This window comes from Sorex fumeus, unplaced genomic scaffold (genome assembly GCF_029834395.1).
Source record: "Sorex fumeus unplaced genomic scaffold, SorFum_2.1 ptg000026l, whole genome shotgun sequence".
NCBI lineage: Eukaryota > Metazoa > Chordata > Mammalia > Eulipotyphla > Soricidae > Sorex > Sorex fumeus.
In genome coordinates, this window is record NW_026606083.1 from 17,290,747 (window position 1) to 17,313,436 (window position 22,690).

The window sequence follows — 22,690 nt, forward strand, 5'->3', positions numbered from 1 at the left end:
GAACTAATTAATTTCTTTCTTAAAATAAATTGATAAACCATTACCTATGATCCCAAGAGGTGGTACTAATAAAAATTTAAGTTACTAAATGGCCAAAGAAACTGACATTTTCATAAGAATATGACTCCAATGTTATTTTCACAAAAACATTATCCCTAAACCCCATCTCTATACTGTGTTGGGTTGGCACATAAATGTAACCTTTTTTTTTAAGTTACAAAAGAAGATACATTAATGTCCCATGGCTTGCTACAGTGGGATAAATGTATAATTTGGATAAATTTATAACAGTGAACAAGCACAGATGATATTTGGCTCCTATCCTCTCCTAGCTGCAGGTATCAGGAAGGAACACAGATTGTTCTTATCTGAAAAGAACTGCATGTGACTGAGGCTTCTCTATTAAATATGTAACCCACTGAGTATATCGTAAATTTTACTTACTAATAGCATTGTAAACCACAGAACCTCAATTTAAAAATTTCCACCAAAAAAGTTTCACTTGCTTGGGGACTTTCCATGACAGTTTGAATTGACCTGAAATATTATCTCTTTAACTTTGAAAAGAAAACCACATCTGCATTTTGCACTGAGTTTTCTGTGCCCCATGTATGATTGCAAGGATGCACTGCTCTCTTTAGACCAGACAGTAGTTTCATCTGTAATGGAGTCACTCAAGAGACAGGTGCACTGTGTCAAATACAGGACCAGAAAGAAATTCTCAGCCTAAGATGTTTCTTAGAAACAATACCAGCATCTCCCTGACACTGGAATTCTACTCTTAGAACACAGCCAGCATCATAGAGGATGAAAAGACAAAGCATCTGGTACTATCTCTATCTCACCTAGAAGGGCAGTTTTGACCAAAGCAGGGACTCACCATACCACTAACATTCATTGTTTTGTCCTCCTCCTGGGCACATCACTACTTCTCAGTCTTAGGGCACCTGCAGTAGCATATTCAGGAGTGAACTGCACATGGGGCCTATGAAACATGGGTAGACAGGATGCAACTATCTGCCAGAAGTAGGTCTTAAAACCACTAGTAAGCACTGGAGCCCCTCTCTCTGCCTCAGTACAAGCCAGATTCAGTTCATTAGTAGAAAATGCCAAGACCCAGAAATCAGAAGAGACATGAGCCAGTGTCCTTAAACCCTCATCTCTCCCACCAATGTGCAAGAAAGGAACCTCTATGGGGACCAGCTCTAAGAACTGCTTATTCCAGTGTCTAATCTATTCTGATTCAAATAAGGTACAACCACCATATAAACAACAAAGCAAATTTTCTTAACACACAACTCTGTAAGCCACTACAACATAGCTGCAGTGGAAACCAAATGGGAGGAGAGGAGGATGCAAGAACCAGACAAGGTAGTCAGGGTATCCTAGGAATTCTAGAGTGAAGGAATCAGAAACATGAGTCCAGCAGTGCAAAAGGAAAGCAGAGTAGCACACAATTTATTCATGAAAACATCCACTGAATAGTAATCCCTGCCAGGCACCACGTCTGGTTCTGAGGTTAAGAATATGATTGGCCCCATTCCCTGGGCTCAAGAAACCACAGTTCAGCTGGTTGGGGAGAAAGGAAATGAAATGAGTCCTTCGACACAGTGTAAGGCTAGAAGCGCTAGTCTTGTAGAAGTAGCCTCTCAGATGTGGATTTCATATAATGCACAGCACGAATATACACAGCAAAGATCACAAAATAAATCCATGTCTGGATGAAAAAAAAACCCTCAGAATTCTGAATCTGCCAAGATAGCACGAAAAATGGCTACTTGTGAGCACCTAAGTAATCTAGTGTCAAGAGTACTCGGCAGTCTTCAGAGACCCCAGAAAATACCCAGCTATGATTAAAGGCTATTAGGACTCTGCCAGTGGTGTGTCCAGGCATCATGAGGCACCAGAGATTGAATTCAGGATCTCACACATGCAGGGCATATGCTCCACCACTTGAGCTGTCTTGACCTGTTGGCTTCGCTTTACTGATGCCATTTGCTCTGCCCTGTGAACACTGATAACAGAAGGGGGACAGCCCCAGGAAACAAGTCCACCATCATACATTGCAGCACATGTCTTATCGTATCGGTATATTCTGGAAATAGCCGTAAGCATTGACAGATCACCTATGGATCAAATAATGAATATTGAATCCGCACTTTGTAATTAAATAGAAATAAAGTTAAAGGGTTTCTTTCCTTGAAGGTGAATGATTCTCTTCCATCATTCATTGAATGGACTTTGAAACAAGGTGAGTGTTGCCATGCTTCTGAGGAAAATGATGTTTGGAAACTGTCTAAAATCTGAAAGTCTGAGGATACAGGGGTTAAGACACTTTTCTTACTCTGTGGTCCATCCCAGTTCAATTCATCCCAGCACATTTTCTGTGCTCCGCCCCCCGCAAAGTAACCCCAGAGCACAGAGCTGAGAGTAGCTCTGCCAGGCTCTGTGAGGGGTGGTCCCAAAATCCAAAAAGATTTTAGAGTTCCAAGTCAACAGTGGGAAACAATTCATTTGTAAACTTAAATCATCATATGTGTTTGCCAAGCTGCATTAATGGAAAAATTTTATTCCACCTTGAATGAATAAGAATCATCAAGCTGATATGTTTATACTCATTAAAATAACCAACTTCCATTTGCATCCATGAAAATTCTATGGTGAACGTCAGCTTCCGGGAAAATTTTGCAACACTGTCTAACGGAGATGGTTTAAACTAAAGTATGAGTGACAGTAATCAAATAATGTTATTTCTTGGATGTCTAAATAAAATAAACTGTTATAAATAGTAATAAATTGGAGGATTGAAAAAGCTGCAATTATTTCTGCAAATACAATATGAAGTGACCCTTGAAAGCACTTTCATGCCAAGATCCTGTCTTAGTTCTCAATGTATTCCATCCAAATACCAAAAGTATCCGTGAGCAGGATGCCAAGTATTTCAATGACATCACAAGAGCTAAGTTTTAATTCTCATAACAATCCTGTATGTGTGTTTTTATTTCCATTTAAAAGATGTTTTGGAAATTTAGATACAGTGAAGTAAATGAAATAGCCTGTATATCCCTAGAGACTAGAACAACCTAGGTCATGAAAAGTAATAAAGGCATCTAAACCCCAGTCTGATCTACCTCTAATCCAGCTCTTAGGGCCCAAAGTTCTGTTCAGGAAAGAAGAATGGAGGTGAAGAGTTCTGAGGATAAATGGTAGAGCAAGAGGCAGGCATGATGGCTCAAATCTTTTCTGTCCCAAGTCACACTTTTAGCTTTTTCTGTCCCCACTTCACTGCATGGTGAGATGGGGCCTAGGAGCAAGAATGAAGCAAGAGTTTCCGTCTGACTGACAGCTTCTTCACCAGTCTACAAACATTCCAAAAAGCAGAAAGCCAGCTGCCGCTCCCTTGGCACGCTTCCACTGAATCCAAATAAATAATGCAGTGTTTTCTGTGTTTTAATTTTCTTTCAGATTACTGTTTATTATGGTTGCATTTCAGTCTCATCTAATTATTGCCTGTCTTGCCCTTTGGAATGACCTTGTAACTCAGCATGTTTTAAGAGACATGAACTTGCTCCTTTAGAAGATGATTAGGTTAGCTGTTGTTTACAGGGCCATGACTATCAGTTTATCACAAAAGTCTCTTATGTGGGGCCAGAGAAATAGTACAGGGGTATGATCCTCTCCCCCCAAAAAAGTCTCTTGAAAGAACAAAACTATAAGGAAGAAGAAAAGGGGCTGGAGAGATACTACAGTTGGATAAGGCGTTTGCCTTGCACACAGCCAACCCAGGTTCAATCCCCGGCATCCCGTATGGTCACCCAAGCATCACCGGGAGTAATTCCTGAGTGCAGAACCAGGACTAACCCCTGAGCATCACTGGATATGACCCAAAAAGGAAAAAAAAGGAAGAATAAAGTTGAATTTTTGTCATAGAACATGCCACTTTTGAGAGGACCTTAGTTTTAGTTTTAAACCTCCAAGAAAATGTAACATTTGGGGATCTTCAGGATTACCAACATTAGACTTTTGGTAAGTGGTGGCTCTGGTTTTATCTGCCAAATGCAGAGCAGTCCAATGATCACACTGGCTTTCTCCACTGGTCCATCAAGACAGAAAGGCTATCCCAATGATGCCGTTCACCCAACAGGCAGCTGAGCACCGTCTTGTGTGTCTCCTCCAGAGAGTTGGGTTTCCTGCTTCCAATGGGCAGGGCTTTCACCTGCCTCACTTAAAAGGTCTTTCCTCACATGATCCATGTCCACAGGAATGCTCTAAACTTGAAACAAGTTTCAAATATGAACATCCCCACTGGAACTCTAAGAGAAGGAGGCAGTGAGCAAAGGGCCAAACATCATGGCCTCTCAGTATGCATATTGCAAACTATCATTCCCAAAAGGAGAGAAAGAGAAGAAAAGTGCCTGCCATAGAGGCAGGCATAGGGGAGGGGTGGTGGTGGGGGGGGGGGGAAATGTACTAGTGGAGGGATGGGTGTTGGAACATTGTATGAAACCCAATCATGAACAGCTTTGTAACTGTGTACCTCATGGTGGTTCAATTAGAAGAGAGGGAGAGAGAGAGAGAGAGAGAGAGAGAGAGAGAGAGAGAGAGAGAGAGAGAGAGAGAGAATAATGAAGATCGCCATAAATTACAAAGGATCTGTCTGACTGAAGTCTATGACCACTGGTCTGTTTAATCAGCAAGAGGCTTTTCCGGTTTATATTATTGTTGCTACTCCTCTGGTGACTAGGCTACCATGCAGGAATCGAAACTAGGAACCTGTGTCCCAAAGCACACATGCCAGCTTCGGAGTCCTCTTCCCGCCCAAAGGTGCAGTTTTCAGATTAGGATTAGCTGCACTCGAGTATATTATCTAACTTTCCAAAACACTGTCAATAAGCAAAAAGGCTGAGGCTTATTAACCTTGGCTAAGCCCAGACAGTAAGTTCCCAGAGCAGTCCCCATGCATGGCAGGCATTTTAGCTGAGATTTTTCACTCCATGTTTGTATGGAGCTGATGTAGTAGCTAGCTGCAAAGCCAGTGGTATGCATATTTATACCAGTTTATTCTCCCAAACCTGCCAAGCTAACGTTGTGTCTGAGACTCGCCATTCCAGGCTTTATCACAGTTGGGGTGTGAACACACCACTGCCCCATTTACATACCGTGCAGACACCTGGGCTCAATGTTTGTCAGTTAAGTCTAGATCCATGAAAGAAAGCCTCTTTTCTTTTATCTTGGTGTAAATGAAAAATACAGAAATATGAGAAACTGTGGTTTTTAACTTTTGTTCTCCGAAAACAGATCCCAAGAATAGCAATGCTGCCATCAGCACATAGCCAACAGCAAGCCAGAAGGAGCTTCAACTTCCCAACTGTCAATCACAGTGAAATCTAACCCATGGGTAGGCCAAATTAACAAATGGATGAATTCTGCCACTCTCACTACTGGGACATTGACCCAAACATCTAGTGCTAAAAATGATTTGTTCCATGCGTGAAATAGCTATGGCATATATACAAAAGAAATACTATGCTGCCACTAAAAAGAGCCAATCAGGCTTTCTGGGACAACATGGATGGATCCTGAGATGATGGAGATCAGTAAAATAAATCGGGAAGTCGGCAATAACTGGATAGTTTTAGTCATGCAGGGCATAGGAATGAATAAAGCAATGAGCTGTCATAGACATACCCACAAACTAACTCCAAGACTCAGTGTAAACTATGGCAGTGAACAGAGTGAGAGAGGTGGAGGTGGAGGAAAGACCAGAGCAGGATTTGCAGTGAGGAGATGAGGTACTAGAATTCTGTGAGCAAGTTCAGGGAGTCTATACGTATGGGGGTGTGCAGCGATACCCCTAAACGTCCATGATACTGCAAATCAACAATAAATCCATGAAAATTCTATGGATAAAATATCCACTTAGTAATATACCCCAATCCTCAGAATAAAGTTAGTATCTGTGGTTCATCGTGAAGACCACGCATTCCCATCCTGGACTCTATGTGCGGTTCCCTGGGGGGTGGAGGGGAGGAGCTTTGCCATCTAGCACTCACCATCCCCTCTTCCTCACATACCTCTAGGTCCCTCTTAAAAATATGCCTAGGGAATACAGAGAAAAAGGAAGTATTAACCAATGTGAAAGACTGACCAGCACGACCTCCATGCCCCCACCACCCCCAGTCCTGGCCCCAGTCAGGATTGTGTTTCTACAGTGAAACCATCATATATGCCCAATGACATATGGTTGATTGACAAGCTCATGATCAAGTCCTGGATGGCTTCAGAGTTTCCCCAAGTGGGCATTACCACCCACTGGGAGAGCAGGAAGAATTCAGGGATGGCTGTAGGAGCCTCAGGTGCCAATGGGGGTAGGGGGCCTTTTCTGTTGTTCCTTTGAAGAAGGTAGAATTCCAAGGGCGGGGAGGCAGTGGGCACTGGGTGGTAGGTTAGTTTGGAAACTCTGAATTTCCATAGTACATGTCCTGTGAATGGTCTCAAAGTCAGCAAGGTTTTCTATATGTTATTTCCCTATCAGGGAGCTAGATCTTCAGATCTTCTCATCTTTTCACTGAAATCTGTTTTTAAGAGGTGGAGACATGATTTGGCTAGTCAGGGGCATGGCGGAGAGGAAGCTAAGGAATTAACAAAGATCTTCAAAGATTTATAAAATATTCTGTTTCTTAAGGAAGAGGTGGATGCACGGGGGGGGGGGGGGTGCAGAGTTTATTACTATCCTTTAAACCACAATACAGATCTCATCCGATGGCTTTCTCTGTGTGAAGTATTTCAAAATTCCAAAGAGCCTTGATGTAAGAAAGCTAAGATCAGGGATTGTGGCCACAGAACTTCCACTGGAATTTACTAAAGACAGTATGTTAATGTTCTATCCACTTGACCAAAGGACATTTTTAGAACCACTGACATTTTAGAGAAATTATAACTGAATATCTGTAAGTAAGTCCTTCTAGTCCTCCTCTTTTTTTTTTTTGCTTTTTGTGTAGGGGGCCCTATCCAGCCGCACTCAGGGAACTACATGGCACTAGGGAGCAAACCCATCCTCCCACATGTAAATGAACATTAACCCCTTGAGCCACCTCCCCAGCCCCTTGAGACCTTTTTTCCAGTGCCACTTGAAAGTTCATTTCTAAACTACTAAATTTAACAATGTTCCAAAAACTGACTGCCAGACTCAAGTGTGAAAAATGGAAGGTGAGCCAGACTAGAGGTCAGAGTTTGTTTCCAGACACACCTCCTTGGTGACAATGAGGCAGAACAGCAAACTGACTTCCAATGTACACCAGAGATCAGGTTAGATTTTTTGTCTGATGCCCTCAGCGGGCTACATGCAAAAGATAATGGTTTTATTAAGGCTGAGGCTGCTGAAGCAACTCTGTTCCCTATACCTCAGACCTCTTGGGGCACTTCCTACCCTCTGTTTTTGCTATACTAGGCAACAAGTTATGATTTAATTATCTAGCATTTAAAGCTATTAGTAAATAACCACAGTAATAATCTAAGTAGTCACCTGCAAACATAACACAATACCTATCAGGATAACAGAATTATAGCTGTGACTTGCCATATATAAATTACAATCATACAATTGTACTGAGAAATATCTCACTCCCCTTTCCCTTCCCCCTCCTCACCCCCTCCTCCACTCTGTTCGAAGATAAGAGGAACTTCGAATAGGCAATCAGAGTACAAGCTTCATGCAGAAGCAAGACAAGGGAACTCCAAATTAGAAAAGCGTTCCATCAATTTATCCAGGTGACTGAAATCAGAAATTCTAACGTATTATTAATTTCAAGTTATTTCTCTGCTCTGTGATTTAGAGATTAGCATCACTGCTGATGTTCTTTTGGTCTGTTTGTTTTTAATTTCATTTAGAGCTTAAAGTCTCAATTGTGGTCATCTAACTCTAGAAATAGAACTAGTAATGAAATAGATATTGGAAGTAACATAACTACTCTTAACTATCTGTCTTTTCTCCTACTAAATATTTCACAATTTTTAAATCATTAAAGTTGGCTATCAGTATGCAATAAGATTACTCTAAATAACCTACTGAAGTGATTTGCTTAATTATATGTCACATTTTCACCCTTTAAATTAATTTTTATGAGGACAAGACTTTCCTCTTTAAGCAAACAAAACAAATAATGACTTGTCCTTCCATGTATTTAGTAAGTTAACACATCAAATGCCTTATCTGGTAAAACATAAATGTCCTAGTGTTACGGAAATGTTTACACAATGTGCCCAGCATTAAACAGATACATTTTTTTGGAGAAAATGAGGAAAATAAATGGTTAACTGCCAACATCACACATTCATGCTGGAGGACACATAAAGGTTCCCAGCAATTGTTAAATTCATTTAGAGAAACTCACTTTATTTTTCCAACAGAGTTCTCACCAGCTAATCTGTATTACAACCTGCAGGAGTCTTAATATTCTCAGCAGGATCAAGATGCGGCCGCACTGACTCAGCTATTTAATCTTGCAAGAGAACAATATTTGGCTGGAAAAGACCCTACTGCACTGAGGGGATGTCCCAGAGGTCCGTTGTCAGCACAGACCTAGCCAAGAATACAAGGCGGAAACCAAACAGCCCTGAGCTCGGTTGATCATTTCCTCTCTGCAGCTCGCAGCTCCAGATCTGGTACCCTAGCAATCACGCACACACTCCCCTTTGCCAAAGGAGCAGGCGCATAGCCCGGTGAGGTTTAAAAAGGCAAAGTGTCTTCTCAGTACTTTAGACGCCCCCCTCCCCACTCTTAACAAAATGTCTTCTTAACTAGAATCCATCCTGGCAAGAGTTTGGGGATTAGTTTTACTTTCAGAACTTGGCTGTTGTTTGTTTGTTTGTTTGTTTGTTTGTTTGTTGGCCACACCCAGCAGTGCATAGGGCTTACTCCTGGCTCTGCGCTCAGAAATTACTCCTGGCGGCTCAGGGGACGATACTGAATGTTGGGGATGGAATCCAGGTCAGTCGCACGCAAGGCAAATGCCCTGACAATTACACTATTGTTCTGCCCCACTTTCAAAACTTTTCATGATTGTTTTTGACAAGAGCAAAGGGGCTCCCAAGAAGTGCTCAGGAGGGCTCAGGAACTGGCTCGTTCAATCCAGTAAGGAGAGGCTGCTAAAATCTCAGGGCTGGGACGAACGGAGGCGTAACTGGCACCTGCTCAAGTAAATCAATGAACAACGGGATGACAATGATAACTATTAGAGGCCATAAAGATAGTTTAATAGGCAGAAGTGTGTGTGTTGCCTGCAGGGGGGCTGGGTTCGAGCCCCGCACCGTATGGGAATATCCCAAGCACCAAGCCTGGTATGGCGTACCTTGCCTTGCACAGCCGGACTGCTTCACTCCGCAGCACCCAGATAACAGGATCACTGCACAAAGTATTGCCATGAGTCTGAGAGAAAGAGCAAGGTCTCTTGAGCCAGGATATGAGTGTGTCTAGAATCTGAGACTGGGGGTGTCTCTGACAATTAGTATGAAATAGCTCCAAACAGGAGGAAAGATTCAGATAAGGGCCCACAAGAAAGCTGAGTAGCCTAGCCTAAACGAAAGGCAGAATTCAGGTTGAAAAGCTGTGGGATATAAGGTTAAAAAAAAAAAAAAAGACAACCAAAATACACATACAAACTTCGTGGAGGGCCTTTCGAGTCCAAATTAAAGGGCAGAGGGGATTCATGTTATCTGTCTCAAAGGGGAGGTCCAAGGAAAGTTGTGGAGTGGGTCCTAATTAGGGGCTTGATGAAAGAGTCCTTTGGAGACAGTGTTTCAGATAGTGCAGAGGAAGGGAGCTAGAAAGGAGATAAGGTCGGTTAGGAGCCTGGGCTACAGCAGGATGAGGACTTGAGCTGCGCTGAGCTGAAAAGAAAGGAAAGGAGGCAAAGGGGAGCGGATGAAGGAGCTTTGGAAAAGGCTGGCTCCTTCATCTCTATTTCAAAAGTGTTCATTCTTTCAGTATGGGGGCTTTGGCCAGACCTTTTCTTTGGACAATGCCATTTTCCAAACGCAACCCTAGTACTTGCCATGCACAAGTAATTACTAGCCTGGGGTGTATTTGTTTCTTTAAGTGACTGTGGCTAAAATATTGAGGATAAAAGGAGAGATCGATCTTTGAAGTTCCACCCTACGTGGAAAAATAAAGCAAAACCAAGTGTATGGGAAACCACAATTTGGAAATGAAAGGCCGAGAGGTAATTTTCCATACACTTTCTCATGAAAGTATATGTATTCCTCCTAGAAATACTTTCCCTGAGGAGAGGCTGTTCAGAAGGTCTAATTAGACTGGGTATGACAAAGTGTTTCAAAACAAATAGCGTATTTGTACACAAATTAGATATTATAACAAAAAGATGTATTAGTGCCTTACACTTTAATTATTTGATTTATATTTTTAAAGATAATGCTACTGGCCCACTCTTCTTTGGGAATCAATTACTGTTAAAACACACTGGAAACCAGTTCACTGAAGTAACATATAAATTCATTCAGTGAAAATACTGGCCTGAAAGGGCTTATATCCAAACTAGAGCTTCATAAGTGATTATTTATATTAATCAACCAAGTTATAACAAAAATGTGATTCAGTTTTTTTTTTAGGTTACTCGGTATACTACTCATTAGTACTCAAAATCAGAAACTTTCATATGATTTTCACCCTAGACAATCATCATGCTTCTGATATAAGGACTCATACCAAGAAATCAACATGGAGTGACTTTTACCGTTTCTACCTTCAATAACAACAAAGTCTCCTTTTTAAACATTGGCTAACACAAAAAGAAAAAAAAATCTTCAGTGTCAGTTGTGGGGGTTCATAGAAGACCTAATTGCCTCATACACTATAATCTTGCTTCCAATTTACAATTAGTATGCATTTCTCATGCGTGAGTTGACCCAATTACATAACAAATTTTGCCTTTGGGGATTTCTCGTGACTGCTTGTCTTCTGTCCACCATACAACTCAATTTCACACCATCAGCAGCCTGAACATGGTCACAGTCAGTCTCTGTCAAAATGATTTATTTAAATTACAAACAGAGACCAGATCCCTAGATAATTATCCCTACCCTCATGCTCACCCTTTACACTCTACCTAACTTGGAAGCAAATCTTTTAACAGCCCAGAGACAATGCTATTCAATTATTAGACTGTGTTTACCTCCAATAATCTAATATTTTTTAAGCTAATCCACAAAATTTCAGTGAACCAAATCAGCAGCATCAACATGGGCTTATTAGTGGGTACATAATTTATTTTGCATTCTAAAAAGTCAGTGAAAAATTATGCAACTATATCAAGAAAACAAAAAATAATTAGATTACAATATCAAATTACAGAAAGACTCCCTTCAATATTAAAAGACAGCTTCAATCTCAACTTTTCTTAGAGACAACCAGTAAGCAATTAAAAATGATAGTAAAAAGGTATTTGGGGAGGACTGCCACTATTCAGAATTATAGATCTAGACAAAGTAAAGGAAAGAATATAGGAAAAGTGAAAAATGTGTGGCAGCAATCTTAGGAAAGGGCCTCCAGAAAGTTCCACCAAAGCCAACAACACAGATTCACAGATGCATGTGGGTACATGTGTGTGCGCGCAAACACCCCCACACACCCCTACACGCGCACACACACACACACACACACACACACACCAGGGCATACATCACACTCTGGCACACATGCATACACAATTATTTCCTTTGTGAGTCAAAGACAAGCACAAATCTTGATAAATCACATAATGGCACACTTACTGTTTCAGAGAATCTGTTGAAATACAGAATTTTGTCACCCAGGTTGTTTGTTTGCTTTTTTTCCCCTTCTTTAAAGGGTTTTCTCTTTTACCTGAAAATAAATCAGAAAATAAACACCTAGATTTTTATCTACAACAAAAAGCTTATATAAGCCTCTTGGGGGTGGGCTTTGCCACTTTATTTCACAATTTATCCACAGACTGTCTCAGTTAATTGAAAATGCAGCTCCTATTAGTGTGTAAACAGGGAGAATGAAACACATCAATAAGCTTCTGAGGCTACACTAAGGCCCTTAGATGTCTGCTGATGCTCCCAAGTCTTCTCTCTCCACAGGATTCTGAATGCACTATCTAAATCTGAAGGTGACGACCGCCTGAATTAGAAACAGCCTTTACAAGATAAGCACAAGCCAGGACTATAAGGACAACAGAAAAACGGTTTTGAAAAAAGCACAGTCTTCCTCAAATTCATGTCTCTACAATGTCTCCTTGTACAATTTTTTTAAATATCGCTAAGTTTAAATATCAAAGTTTTTTAAAAAGTGGAAATATACTAGGCCATTGTTATGCTGTTTCTGAATGTTATTCCCTGGGGGGTGGAGGGAGGCAATTAGCATCTTCTGGAATTATATGGAAAATATTAATTTCAGAGTGCAGTTGTTCCTTTCCAGTTATTCTGCAAACTTTGAAATTCTGCCTCTCTCCTTATTCTTCCTGCAGCTACACAAAGTGGGTAAGATAGCAGAAGAATTTTAAATTGTGGCATTTAATAAATCTCTGTGTTCAATACATTGTCATTATAGATGCCCAAAGAAAAAGGTAAGAAATAACCCCACTCAACCTTTCCATTGCATCCAATTTCTAATGTCTAGGTGTGTTCTATCCCACACCTCAGTAACAGATGCAATCTGAGTATGCATTTCCAAATTATTTCAACTCCTAGACAAATAGAAGAATTACTGTAAACATTTCATAACCTTGACCCAGACACAGGCAATCAAAAATGCCTATTCATCCATAACATCTTACCCAAAACACCTAGGGATTTCCATTAAATTCACTGTTTTATGTCTTTATATTTTCTTTAGTCTAAAAAGGGATTAAGGATAGCCTAGAATGAGCCACTTGATATTTCAAAGTAAACTAAACTTTTTTTAAAAAAAAAGGAAGAAAATTTAATAAATTAAGATAAAAAGCCTGACTTAATTTTAAAAACTTATATCGACCTATATTCAACTTAAAATTCAAATATAAACCCTCGCAGTTTTTCAGGATAAAGTCATTCCTTCCCTGCACCCCCAGGGAGAAGTCTGAAGTCTCTCCAGCACAACCTTTGTCTTCTCAAAACAGACAATCCGGACCACTGTCAAAATAACCTGTTTGGAGTTGGTCAATATACTTGTACCTGGTTTATCTGAAAGTAATGTGAAAAATGGAACATTTTTCCAGTCAATGTATCACCCTCTGATTAACTCAAGTCACTAATAAAAAAAAATATCCCTGAGTAATATGGAAAACCCCATGAGGTCATGGAAAAAGCAGCCTCTAAATGAATAATAAATCCAATAGCCCTCAGAATACTTAACAGCTTCTTTCCTAGTAGAGAAAACCCCTGACAGTAACAGAAGATCTCAAAGTTTATAGCTCCCCAAGTATCAGTTAGCCTCAACATGCCTAGAAGAACTATTTGAAACATTACTACAATTGCTAACATAAAGACCATTGGAAAAAATTAGGATATTACCTAAGTTTTATACTTGTAAAAAAGAACATTGTCTAAAAAATAGGCTTAATTAAACATTATCTTTGTATGCTGCCACGTATATGATAAACAGAGATTTATACATACCTGTGTGACAAGGGTTTTTATTTTGCATAATTAAGAATGGATCTGCAAGCAGCCTCTGGTATTGAATAAAATGTGTATTCCTGCTAATGATAAAGGTTGGTGAAATGATCAATTCTTTTCTTACTAAATGTGAATATTGATTTAATTTGAGTATAAATTAAAAGGCTTACCTTTGGATCTACTGCAGTCCTTGTCTTAGCTGTCACATGAATGTCTTAAGTAGAAATGTTTAGTTCTTTGTGAAATAAATTTCTGTGGCAGTTGAAGATTTATGACATAACTTTGTTTGTATTGCATAACTTCTATAGTTTTAAGTAATCCAAAGAAAGATACCATACTGAATGTAACTGCTGGTGAAATAGATCTTCACTTTGTAAATTTTCCCCCAACACCTCCCTTTAAGTTGCACTTTTTAAGGCAAAAATAGGTTTTGATTTAAGGTAAAATGAAGAGGAATGAAGATAAAAAGCTAACCATTCGTGATCAGTGTATTGTTGGCATGGTTAGAAAAATGAATGGGCTATAATCAGAAATCCTTAAATTCAACCTTTTCTCTTCAATTAAAAACGTCATTTGTAAAATGTCTATTATATAAATAACGGCTAAATCCAAGAAAAGAGGAAAACAGAATATTTTAAGGCAAAACAAAATATTTTGTCCGCTTTCTCTTACTGCCTATGATTCTCTTAAATATAAAACAATTCTTGTCTAAAATATCTAAATTTTAAGAAATAAAAATTTTTCTCAAAGGACATACACAATCTATCAACAAATAATTTTATATACACACACACACACATACACACAATAATGAAAGCCAAATATCAGCAAGTTTAAAACCACTTAATTCAACATCTTGGAAATAAAGGCTGCATTACTTATAACATGTAGATGTATACACATTAGTGGCTGTAAAGAGAGGCACACAAAATACACTGCTGATGAAAAATAGTATGAATCTTGCACATATGCTCATATTTTTTAATATTATGCACATAGTTGTTTATTTTTACTCATGTTTCCTCTTGGATACCTAACATTGAGTCAACTTCTTCTGGAAAAATACATCTTGGCATAGCTTATATAATACTTTTGGAGAAACATAATTAAAAGTAAGAACTACAAAACTAAGAGCTACTCATACACCTTCTATTAAGCACTGAATTAACACTTTTTGGTGCCTATTAACATTTTTAAATTTCTATTGTATTTTTTTTCCTAGAAAAATACATTTCTGAATGGGATGCAGCTTTCAAATCCAAAGCAAATTCATTTATATGCGAATATTTCAAAACTTAAATGTAATATGTCATTTCAACAAATATCTGAAGTGAAATCTAATAAACATAAAATTAGAAACTATGAGATTTCTCCAGATATTTCACTTTACATGTAGAGTTTATAACCTCATCCATAGTAAAAAAAAAAAAAATTAACTACCAGGGTTTATGCATTTTGCATTTTCTCAGTGCTGGGGATCTGACCCAAGTCTTCTATATGCATGGCAGATGCTCTGCCACTAAGCCACATCCCCAGCACTCTTGGACAGTCCGAGTTTGGACAAATTCAAAATCTGAGAACTATTCAAGATGGAATAAGATGCTAAATTGAAGTAACTGCTTTCAAAGGCCAGGAAGGTGTTTGTGAATGTGTGTCATTTAATTAAATTCATTTACTAAACACATTTACTAAATAAAACCATGTAATTAAATAACTTCTGCATTCGTATGGTCGAGCGAGCCCAGTAACGTCTCCATTGGAGGCTTTGTTGTTACTGTGTCTGGCATATTCGTATGCATCATCCTGCTTATTCAAGTGGTGTGGGGGGAGGGGCGATCAAGAGCTGTGACGGAATCATGGGAAAATGAACTTGGCGCAGATCCTGAGTACACCATCATTGTCCCATCCCATCGACACAAGCCTCCCAAATCACTCTGTCTCACTTTCTCAGCCACAAACACCACTTGAGGCCATAAGCTACTGAAACACAGGTCACCTACGTTGCTGATTTGTTCCTGGGTCCTCTTCAGTCTCTGCAGTTCAGGTGTGTCCGTGACAATGCTAAAACCCCTCCCTTTGCTTTCTTCAAAGTCTCTTTTGTACTTGACCTAAGAAAGTGAGGGTCAAAGATAAAAAAAAAAAAGCAAAATTAAACGGAGGAACCACAAATCCCACTCAGGAAAGGCCAAGGCCAAAGAAACTGCTAGCATTGGACACAAAGCCCCGAGTACAACTTCTCTGTAGGAGGAGACTGGGCAGGGCTGGTGGGACACTGGTTCGTATCCCGGCAACAGGGCTGAGTGGCGCTTTAGGTGGGTTAGCACCCTGCCTCTGGCTTTTATTCTGTAAGAAAGGCAGCAAGGACCATGCAGTCACACTATCGAAATATCACTGTGGATGGCTTTAAATGTTTACACACATACACACACACACACACACACACACACACACACACACACACACACACACACCCGCCCCCAGCAAGCAAAGAGAGATCTGTGATAGTTATTCTGATTCACAGCTGTCGGCTAAAGGAAGATGAAGGGAAAGGAGAGAAGGCGAAATCCTCTGCTCCCCGGCCATCCCATCATGAATGACAAGGCATCTTTTGGGGTTTGGACTGCTCTGTGGGGGAGGGAGCCGTACAAAAGCCGCCGGGCGCCCCCTTCGCACAAAGTTTTCGTTCAATCTCATAAGACAAAGCATATGGATAAGATTAGACAAGGCTGTATCGCCAAATGTCAAGTATGCAAATGTTTTTGGAAATATTTATAAAACAGACCACACCTAGAGATTAAAAGGCTTTAAGCACATGGGCCAGCATACTGTGTACTGAGGTACCTAAAATGTCTTCGGTATTTAAATATCTCTTCTAATTACAACCCAGTGAAGCCAAATTTTACAGTTTCCTCTGGGGAATGGAATAGCTAATGCCTAATCTTCCTAGAGACCTATCTCCTATTATTAGCATAATGGCAATAGTTGTCGAGGCAGTTAAATGTTCTGCTTATTAATGACTGAAACGGTTACATCACTGTCACTGTTCTTCTTTCTTTAAATGCCTATAGAGCTAGAAATACGAAAACATTTTTGTAACCCATATAATCCCAAAATTACATTCATAAATATCAGTATCTAATGAATGCTTAAATCAATAAGTAACATTTAAGGAACTAATGAGAATACAGAAAAGTAACTTTCTATATAATCTGAGAACTCTGCTTAGTTCAGCACAGAATGACTTCTCTGGGAGAGTCCTATTTATATTTAAGTACACAAGTACACAATTCTCTCAACTACTACTGACCTTGAGACAAGAAAAGCTTAGGGAAAAAATTAAACACACACACACACACACACACACACACACACACACATATATATATATATATATATATATATCCTAAGTGGCAATAAACCGAACAATCTAGCTTCTCTATCACATTTAAGAATCTCATTTTTAGTAATATCTGATTTTGTCTCCACAGTTTCATTACAATGAACAGAAGTATACAAATCCTTTCTTTGAGTCATTTTCATAAAGGTCTCACAAATGATTATGGTTTTTCTTCTCCAGAAAGGGTGACCTGAGATAAGCCCTCTGCCTCTGTCTTTCAGCATGTGCAAAGAGGAGCACACACATGGTTCCCTCCCATGTTTTATGCCTAACTAAGCAAGCAAGCAAGTTAGCTTTGCTTGAAATAAGTACTAGGGTGCTGAGAAGCAAAAATAATACAAGAAAGATGACAAGCTTTTCTAGCAAAAGTCATGAAGAAGAAGAAAATTCTGTGAGCTGAGTTTCAACCTTGAGAGCAGACTCTCAGAAAAGATACTATCACATATTCCTTTCAAGAGTGGTATGAGTTTGGTTTAATTTTAATGGTAACTTCCAAAGAAAGAAAAAGCATCCCATCTCAGAATTATGACATTTTAGCTGAATACCATTCCATCATCTTGTCAATGTTCACACATAAGAATCATGTTGGAACTGGACAGAACAATGCCTTTGCATATGGTGGACCCGGGTTAGATCTCCAGCATCACATATGGTTTCCTGAGCCCTGCCAGGAGTGATCTGTGAGGTCAGAACCTAAGGTAAATCCTAAGCAACCATTGGCTGTGGCCCCCAAATAAAAACAAACAAACCAAAAGAATCACCTGATTAGGATGTACCTAATGAAGAAACTAGTTTGGAAGAATATGAAATCTCATCTTTGTAACTGTCCCAAAGAATTTTAGGAGATGCTTTATGATGTGACCCACAAATCTTCTACACCCTCAGGACCAAAAATCCCAATCATCAACCCACTTTGCATACCCTTACTTCCTGAAGAGAGACTTTGAGTGAGCTCTCAGCAAGCCCTTCTCTTTCCACACTCTTATCCACTCACACCCTCTTTCTCAACTTAGATCTAACTTTAAATGTTAAATGTGATCATTAGACACGCATGCTGAGTCTGATTCTGAGAGGCGAGTGGACATAAGAATAGAGCATAGGACCAAGGAGAAAGGATTATTCCCCCAATCTCATATGTCCTCTTTGCCTTACAACATGAACCCATCAAAGAAGCAACCCATTCAGGAGCAACCCAGAAATGGACCCATACTGACCCAAATACAACTGAGTACGTGCCCATGAATCCAATGGGACTTTGGCAGGAAGTTCAGAAGTTCATTTCTGTCTGGCCTGTCTGGGTTAGTAAGCTCTTGCCACTGACAGAGGCAAGCAAAGCAAGAGATCGGAAAAAAACTCCAGAAGACTTATGGAGGCCAAGATCAAACTCTTTCCAAAGACAGGCAGATATCCAAGCTTGTCAATTAATCAACTAGTAATTCTCCACCTTATCAAACCAAAACTATTCTGATTAACACACTCTCTTGCATCTAAAATGTACCCATATATTTAAGCAAGGGTACTGGTAAATAGCAGTGTGCTAATTACTTCACTTTTCTATTTGGGCTCCAACTCTTTCTATTTGTGACAGACACAAGATTTAAGAGTTTGCACAAATCAGAGAAGAAGCATGGTTTGAGTTATTAAGAGTCTAGAATTCTCGTTTCATGCCAACTGTCCCACTCAAAGCTTCTCTGAACCAGTTTCCTCCTAAGTACAGATTCTGGTAACAACTAAAAAAAATTTTTTTATTAATTTATGTTCCCGTGGCAAACACTAACACCCTAATCAGGAATCAAAAGCTCTAAATTCAAACCCTAATTCTGGACTGTGATCTTAATTTGTTCTAAACACTTTAACACTCCTAATCCCCAGCTAGCTATATAAAGGGGAAAGAAAATAATTAAGGTGGTGAGCTTCATAATGTTTGAAGGGTTGAAAAAAGTAACTGTGAAAATATCAGGCCGGGACATGCCTTTCGTAGGTGGTTAGCTCATCTTCATTTCCTCTCTCTTAATCTCAAAAAACATTCCTGTTGCCTCAGAACAGGCTTTTTTGCTAAGCATGTGTGCTCACTGATATTTGGTGGTTGAAGGCATCAGCCAGTATCAATCATTTTACACAGAGAAAGAGTCTAGAAGCTGAGGTGGTTCTGACCCAGTTTTTTTTTTAAAAAAAAAGCATAAAACTCAAGTAACTAAAAAGTAAAAGCAAAATGGTGAGAATGCAAGATGAGATATATGCTAATTCTGAGATATAATATTTCTTTCCGAAGGTTATACATTCCATCTAATTATGAATATAAAACGATAAATAAAATAAGACCAAAGATAGACCATGCTTGGGAAGAAGGAAATCAAGTGGAACCAAAGGCTGGTGAGCTGTTAAACAACAAACTAGAGGGGATTAAATAATACTCATTTGTAAAGTCAAATCTAGACACATCCAAAAACCCACAGAAACCCATGACCTCGAGTATTCTAGGCACACAGACCAACATATCTCTATCACACTGCTTATGCTACCAAAAATATTGACAACAGCCTAAATTTCTATCCACAGGAGAAGGAACCCAATGTTCATGATTGGATTTAAGTCATACAGTATTCCAGCACCCATCTCTCCATCAGTGTACATTTCCCAGCACCCGTGTCCCCAGGTTCCCTCCCATCACCCCAATCCCCACCTGCCTCTATGGCAGGCACTTTCCACCTCTCTCTTCTTTCTCTCTCTCTGTCTCTCTCCCCCCTTATTTCTCTCTCCCCCCCCCCTTGGGCATTGTGGTTTTCAATACTGATACTGAAAGGTTCTCAAGAATATCCCTTACCTACTTTTAACACTCAGATCTTGTCCAGTGGGATTATTCCCAGCTATTATTGTTACACTGGTCTCTTCTCTATCTTACCTACCCTCAGCCCCACACACTCTTGTGGTTAGTTCCAACCACTGACCAGTCTTCCTAACCCCTGTTTTCCCTGGCCTTGACAGAATCCATTGTTGTATAGTCATAAAATGTCCTATCATCCATGAGTGAAAATAAGTGAACTATATCAACATGAATGCATAAGAATGAACATTGTTCAGGTGGAAAAGTGATGAATGTAAACACTCTTGGCAGAGAGGGGAGAAGGACTTGAGCATCGTGTGGGGTTGGGGGGGTAGTGGAAGGAGACCAGAGAGCTTTACAGTTTCTGGCTCAAACAATGAAACTGGAAAACAGACTCAGACACAATGATCTTTCCATCCTCACATGGACTTGACATAATTTTTTTCGTTCTTATCAATTATTCTTCCCAAAAATGCTCAAAGAAAGAGGAGGAAGAGTTTTTTTAGAGTCCAGATGGGGAGCATGAGGCTTACACAAGTTAAACAAAAATCAGGAGTGGGAGATGAGAAAAATATGGAACCAGAAATTCCACCAAGATTTTAATTCAGCTTGAAAATGCATGATGGTTTTACAGTTTGTTGGGTGGGTTTTGTGGGATTTCAGGTACTTCTGGTAGTGCTCTGGGAGACAGTTATTGGGGTTCAGGATCAAACCTAAGGCCTCATACATGCTAAACGTGTGCTTTACTATTGAGCCATATGCCCAGCCCAAGTCTTTGGTTTTTCCAGAAAGGCCAAGTGAAATAACCTGTGGCATCCATATGCAGAAATTTAAATTAGTTACTCTAAGTCTCTTAATGAAGAACTATACTGACAAATACTGAATTAAAGCAAAAATAGAAAAAATAGAGTGTGACAATGTGCTGCAAAAAAAAAAAAATTCTAAACTTGGATTAAGGTGGAACAGTAGCAGTACCATTTCTCTTTCCTTCACAATAAACCAGAGGGATAAAAGGAAGCTGGGAGAAGATAGGAAAGAAGCTTAGGGGCAGAAACAAAAGAAATATTGAGAATTAAAGCACTTTATCTTCTCAGACTATGTTTCATGGAGCCTGAAATCTACAGGAATGTTTACTGAAATCTCATGCTAGTTTTTGTGCTTTATTTCATATGGTTAAAAGTTTCCAGAAGCCAGAGATACGGTACACTGGGTAAGGCACTAGCCTTGCACACAACTGATCCCTGTTGAATCCCCAGCACCATAAGCCTCATCAGGAGTGATTCCTGAGCACAGGACCAGGAGTAAGCCCTGAGCAATTCCAGGAATGGCCTAATAGAACCAAAAATAAAATAAAGTTTTCATCTGATGTCAGATACAAGTAAACCAAGGGCATGAAAGATAGCTTATATTTCTTTCAGCAGAGACAGTGAGGGTGTCATTATTTTTCAACAATATGCAAAATTATCAGCTTAACCTGCAGAATTTGGCACTCAGTGACGTACTGGCTTGGAAATTTTAAAGTGCTGGAGAATGCAGGCAGATGCTTTTTTTCTGTTTTTCTTGATGCTAAGCAGATATTAAAAACCTAATTACTATTTCATGATTGATTACTATTAAGTTTTTCACTTTGTAAAAGCCTAGCAGGCAGAAAATTGGTTAATTTTACAACGCTAGATGGGAATTTTAAAAGTATAAAGGAAAATCTGTTTAACAGATTTTTTTCTCAAGTTGAAGTTCATTCTTACAAATGTTAAGACAAATTAGTTTAAAAGTAAATTTGCTTTTTCATAAATTATCCTGATAAGTGGTCCATTTATGGTTAATTAAATAAAATAAATTTAAATTGTCTTTTAAATATCATTAAAAGAATTTAAATAATTGTCATAGATTTCTAAGCTCTAAATTAGCTATCAAAGCATTCCCAAAGCTACTTAATGACACTTACAGACTTGCCCAATGTATGTTGACAATTCAACTTTATAAAATTCAGGCTTCCTCAAAAAAAACAAAAATTGAAATCTAAATTTTTTTTAGATTTTTATTAGTGAAACACCATGAGGTACAGTTGTAGTATAAATTGAAATCTAAATTTATACCAGAAAAAATACTCTGAATACATACAAAGCACAACTCAATTTCTCAGTAAGCTATGATCATTTAAAATCATCTCTAAGACCTAAATTTAATAATTAATGAGGTTAACCATTCAGGTTCAAGAATTTAAACACTCAGGACCAGAAGACAATAGAGCATTTTAGGCAGATGCCTGGTAAGGTTTGATTCCCGGCACCACATGGTCCACTAACACCATGAGGTGTTTCTACTGGAGGCTCCAGCACCACTGGTGACAATATCACATGCTCAGATCCTTGCTCTTACCTACAGGGGATCACAAGCAAAACCCTCAGGTCTCCTGAGCATTGCTTGGGAGCAACCTGCTCAGGAAAAAAAAAAAAGTTTGACTACTGGTTGTAGGTCCTTGACTCTATATCCTATTAGCTGATTGGCCTTGAACAGGTTTCTAACTCTCTTTGGGCCTCAGTCTTCTCCTATTTCTAAAAATAAGTAAAACTGAAGCCCAGAAAAGTGGTTCGGGGGTTAAGGTGCTTGCCTTACATGCGGCCAACCCTGGTTTAATCCCAGGCATTTCCCAAACCAGAAACAAACAAAATTATAATACAATACGAGCAGCCCTTCTGGGACAACTCTAGGTCTTGTATCTTGTTGACTACCTGCTAGCACTTGCACTCAGCATTTTATACAGCAGGGAAGTAGAGCCAGCCTGGGAAGGGTCAATAGCTCATGTGTCAAGCTGTTTACCACTCAGTGTCCGT

General features: G+C 39.3%; 1 protein-coding gene across 1 annotated transcript in view; it reads right to left on the bottom strand.

The window, feature by feature from the left end:
• Positions 1-22,690, bottom strand: part of NEBL (nebulette) — a 379,293-nt gene that overhangs the window by 152,850 nt on the left and 203,753 nt on the right. Inside the window, exon 4 of the mRNA XM_056114776.1 lies at positions 15,636-15,743. Within this exon, the coding sequence (XP_055970751.1) occupies positions 15,636-15,743 (108 nt within the window). The remainder of the gene's footprint in view (positions 1-15,635; positions 15,744-22,690) is intronic.